The 5,000-nt window shown below is 48.4% G+C and overlaps 1 protein-coding gene across 1 annotated transcript in view; it reads left to right on the top strand.

Moving 5' to 3' along the window:
* Positions 1–1,616: 1,616 nt before the first annotated feature.
* LOC121328943 (5-hydroxytryptamine receptor 6-like) overlaps positions 1,617–5,000 on the top strand; it is a gene marked incomplete at its 5' end in the record, with an annotated part of 3,847 nt that continues 463 nt past the window's right edge. Inside the window, 3 exons of the mRNA XM_041274091.1 lie at positions 1,617–2,162; positions 4,321–4,482; positions 4,948–5,000. The exon at positions 4,948–5,000 is cut by the window's right edge and continues 463 nt beyond it. Coding sequence (XP_041130025.1) covers positions 1,617–2,162; positions 4,321–4,482; positions 4,948–5,000 — 761 coding nt within the window. The remainder of the gene's footprint in view (positions 2,163–4,320; positions 4,483–4,947) is intronic.

Genomic DNA, 5,000 nt, shown 5'->3' with positions numbered 1-5,000 from the left:
TCCTATCTCTATCTATCTCTAGTCTATCTATCTCTCTCTCTCTCTCTATCTATCTCTCTATATTATCTATATCTATATATCTCTCTATTCTATCTATCTCTCTCTCTCTATCCTCTCTCTCTATCTCTCTCTATATCTATCTATCTATCTCTCTATCTCTCTCTCTATCTATCTCTATCTATCTCTCTATCTCTCTATCTCTCTATCTATCTATATATCTCTCTCTATCTCTATCTATCTATCTATCTCTATCTATCTATCTCTCTATCTCTATATCTCTATAGATCTCTCTCTTATCTAGATAATATCTAGATCTCTCTATCTCTCTATCTATCTCTCTATCTCTCTCTATCTCTCTATCTCTCTATCTATCTCTCTATCTCTCTATCTCTCTATCTCTCTCTCTCTCTATCTATCTCTCTATCTCTCTCTCTATCTATCTATCTATCTATCTCTCTATCTCTCTCTATCTATCTATCTCTATCTCTCTCTATCTCTCTATCTCTATCTATCTCTATATCTCTCTATATCTCTATCTCTCTCTCTCTCTCTCTATCTATCTCTCTATCTCTCTCTATCTATCTATCTATCTATCTCTCTATCTATCTACTTAGAGATCTATAGATTAGATATAGAGTATCTATAGAGATATCTCGCTATCTCGATTAGATATAGAGATAGATATTCTCTCTCTTTTAGATATTTACAGAGCTTGATATCTCTCCTATCTATCTCTCTATCTATCTATCTATCTATCTCTAGCTTTCTCTCTCTATCTATCTCTAATTGCATATTCCTCGGATACGCTCACACACTGGAATGCTTCTTGATTCGCTTGAGTGGTTAATGATCGGATCTCATGCACAGGTTTTTAAATGCACTAGTTTATGAAACTCCGTCATTTATATAAAGAGCTGCTCTGTGGAATGAGAGGGATTCTCACTCTCATGCAAACAGTGTCAGCGGCAGGGTCATCCGCACATAAGCAGCTCATGTAGCGTCTCGATGCGTCTCCAGACGATTGGAAACAAAGGGAAATAGATACTGCGACAGTCTTCACACATCCCATAGCATCTGTAAACGCACTGGGCAGCTTCACATGTGATGTGTTCATGTGTAAAGTACATTGTTAAACAATTCAAATGGATGCAGGTGTGTTTTAACCCTGTTGCATGAGATTGCAATGTGATTCTAAAAGCAATGTTCGTGCCGGCTGGTGGAGTTCAGCTCCCTATAGCGACCCCATCGACTCTCAGCGATGTATTTAATCTTACACAACAACCCTGTCCAGTAAATCCAAGAAACGTTTAGAAAGATGTTTCTCTCTCTCTCTCTCTCTCTCCCTCCCTCCCTCTCTCTCTCCCTCTCTCTCTCCCTCTCTCTCCTCTCTCTCTCTCTCTCTCTCTCTCTCTCTCTCTCTCTCTCTCTCTCTCTCTCTCTCCCTCTCTCTCTCTCTCTCTCTCTCTCTCTCTCTCTCTCTCTCCTTCCCAACTTTCACTGTCATTATAATATCATCACAGCTCGGTTCCTGATTATCAGAGGAAGTCGAGAGAGCATCATTTCAGCGAATAACAATAACAATACTGATACAATACTAATCACCGCTGCCTGCCTGACTGGCCACTCACCACAAACCAAGGCAGTCTGCACTCGAGCTCTGCGGGAGATGGGTGCTGGCAGGCGCCTTCTGCTCCGTCTGGGTCTCCTTCGATGTGATGTGCTGCAGCGCCTCCATCCTCAACCTGTGCATCAGCAGCCTGGACCGTTACCTGCTCATCACCTCTCCGCTCAAATACAAGCTCTGCATGCGCCCGGGCCACGCCGTGATGCTCATCCTCGCCACCTGGACCCTGGCGGCGCTCGCCTCCTTCCTGCCCATCGAGATGGGCTGGCACGAACTGGACTTCGAGATCCAGGCGCCGAACGGGACCGACCCCTCGCCCGCGCCCCACCAGCCTCCCTCAGCCCCGGAGGACGAGGAGCAGTGCCGGCTGCTGGTCAGCCTCCCCTACGCGCTCATTGCATCCAGTCTGACTTTCTTCCTGCCTTCCATCGCCATTTCATTCACCTACTGCCGGATACTGCGGGCCGCCCGGAAGCAGGCGGTGCAGGTGGCCTCCCTCACTACTAACGTGGCGTCCACCTCTGACGCGCCCGTGCAGGTACGAACAGCCAAGCGGCTCCGTCGATGTACTATAGTGCTCAGAGGCGCCTCTCCTGGGCCAGAAATATAGAATAACAGCACTTGAGATGAGAGAGCTCAGAGGCGCCTCTCCTGGGGCAGAAATATAGAATAACAGCACTTGAGATGAGAGAGCTCAGAGGCGCCTCTCCTGGGGCAGAAATATAGAATAACAGCACTTGAGATGAGAGAGCTCAGAGGCGCCTCTCCTGGGGCAGAAATATAGAATAACAGCACTTGAGATGAGAGAGCTCAGAGGCGCCTCTCCTGGGGCAGAAATATAGAATAACAGCACTTGAGATGAGAGAGCTCAGAGGCGCCTCTCCTGGGGCAGAAATATAGAATAACAGCACTTGAGATGAGAGAGCTCAGAGGCGCCTCTCCTGGGGCAGAAATATAGAATAACAGCACTTGAGATGAGAGAGCTAAGAGGCGCCTCTCCTGGGGCAGAAATATAGAATAACAGCACTTGAGATGAGAGAGCTAAGAGGCGCCTCTCCTGGGGCAGAAATATAGAATAACAGCACTTGAGATGAGAGAGCTAAGAGGCGCCTCTCCTGGGGCAGAAATATAGAATAACAGCACTTGAGATGAGAGAGCTCAGAGGCGCCTCTCCTGGGGCAGAAATATAGAATAACAGCACTTGAGATGAGAGAGCTCAGAGGCGCCTCTCCTGGGGCAGAAATATAGAATAACAGCACTTGAGATGAGAGAGCTAAGAGGCGCCTCTCCTGGGGCAGAAATATAGAATAACAGCACTTGAGATGAGAGAGCTCAGAGGCGCCTCTCCTGGGGCAGAAATATAGAATAACAGCACTTGAGATGAGAGAGCTAAGAGGCGCCTCTCCTGGGGCAGAAATATAGAATAACAGCACTTGAGATGAGAGAGCTAAGAGGCGCCTCTCCTGGGGCAGAAATATAGAATAACAGCACTTGAGATGAGAGAGCTCAGAGGCGCCTCTCCTGGGGCAGAAAGATAGAATAACAGCACTTGAGATGAGAGAGCTCAGAGGCGCCTCTCCTGGGGCAGAAATATAGAATAACAACTTGAGATGAGAGAGCTAAGAGGCGCCTAAAATATAGAATAACAGCACTTGAGATGAGAGAGCTAGAGGCGCCTCTCCTGGGGCAGAAATATAGAATAACAGCACTTGAGATGAGAGAGCTCAGAGGCGCCTCTCCTGGGGCAGAAATATAGAATAACAGCACTTGAGATGAGAGAGCTAAGAGGCGCCTCTCCTGGGGCAGAAATATAGAATAACAGCACTTGAGATGAGAGAGCTCAGAGGCGCCTCTCCTGGGGCAGAAATATAGAATAACAGCACTTGAGATGAGAGAGCTAAGAGGCGCCTTTCCTGGGGCAGAAATATAGAATAACAGCACTTGAGATGAGGCTGTAATTCTGGTAACATTATAAACCACGAGAGCAACACCCACTAACAATAATAGTAATAATAATAATAATAATAATGACGTGCTGATGGTAATGTATTGGACGCAGAGCCCCGCTCTCCTGTATTGTTGCTCTAATGCAGGAGTGAATCACATCTTTTCCTGATAATGTCAGTAATGAACGACGTTGTAAAGCAATTAAAAGCACATTTGCAGCTGCAGTGAGTCAGTGAGCCCCGTGCTAATGTGCGAAGTAAGCACCTCGAACAGGAGCTTGCTTGTGACGGGTTTGTTCTGCGCGGAGCAGCGCCACCCCCAGTCAATGCTTTTTACACTTTTTTTATTGGTTCGTCGTCCCCCCTCCGGTTCCAGACGAAGTGAGAGCAGACAACCAGCGTGACAGACAACCTGACAGGAAATCAAAACGAGATTTCTTCCACTCTCCAGCAAAGCCTGCCAGGGGAGCGCGGCGCTGTCTCTGAAACCCGCCAGCTGGGTTTGTTTAATTATAGGATATTTCCCACTGGTCACCGGTATCTCTGTAGAGCCTCTGCGGGTTCCGCTGTAACGCAAGGCAATGGAGCCGTGGCGCTCGGGAATAAGCATGCACAGTTTACACAGCGCTTCTGACGGACAGGGAGAAGCTGCCTCTGTGCAAAGTCTAACCCCGACTTAAAGTGTCCCCTCTGCACACATTCGATGTTTCGAACCAGTTTAGTTTTTTTATCCAGCTCCTGTGCCCCCAGGTCCCAAGGCCGGCACCCCAGTGCGCTGCAGGGACGAGTGAGAGCCGCAAGCTGGCCAGCAAGCACAGCAGGAAGGCGCTGAAGGCCAGCCTGACGCTTGGCATCCTGCTGGGCATGTTCTTCGTGGCGTGGCTGCCTTTCTTCATGGCAAACATGGTACAGGTAAACCTTGCCTCAATCTGCACCCCTCTATATCTAACACACAACCCCTGACCCTCAATCTGTACCCCTCTATATCTCAAACACAGCCCCTGATCCTCAATCTGCACCCCTCTATAGCTCACACACAACCCCTGACCCTCAATCTGTACCCCTCTGTATCTCACACAGAGCCCCCAACCCTTAATCTGTACCCCTCTGTACTGTAACAGAACTCCCTCTCCTCTCCTCTCCTCTCCTCTGTCTTCTCCAGGCAGTGTGTGGCTATCTCCTCTCCTCTCCTCTCTCCTCTCCAGGCAGTGTGTGACTATCTTCTCTCCTCTCCTCTCCTCTCTCCTCTCCAGGCAATGTGTGACTATCTCCTCTCCTCTCCTCTCTCCTCTTCAGGAGGTGTGTGACTATCTCCTCTCCTCTCTCCTCTCCAGGCAGTGTGTGACTATTTCCTCTCCTCTCCTCTCTCCTCTTCAGGCAGTGTGTGATTGCATCTCTGGCAGGCTGTTTGATGTTCTCACCTGGCTGGG

This window comes from Polyodon spathula, chromosome 16, assembly GCF_017654505.1.
Source record: "Polyodon spathula isolate WHYD16114869_AA chromosome 16, ASM1765450v1, whole genome shotgun sequence".
Classification (NCBI taxonomy): domain Eukaryota; kingdom Metazoa; phylum Chordata; class Actinopteri; order Acipenseriformes; family Polyodontidae; genus Polyodon; species Polyodon spathula.
The sequence above is the reverse complement of the archived record's forward strand: the minus strand, read 5'-3'. Positions and strand labels throughout refer to the sequence as shown.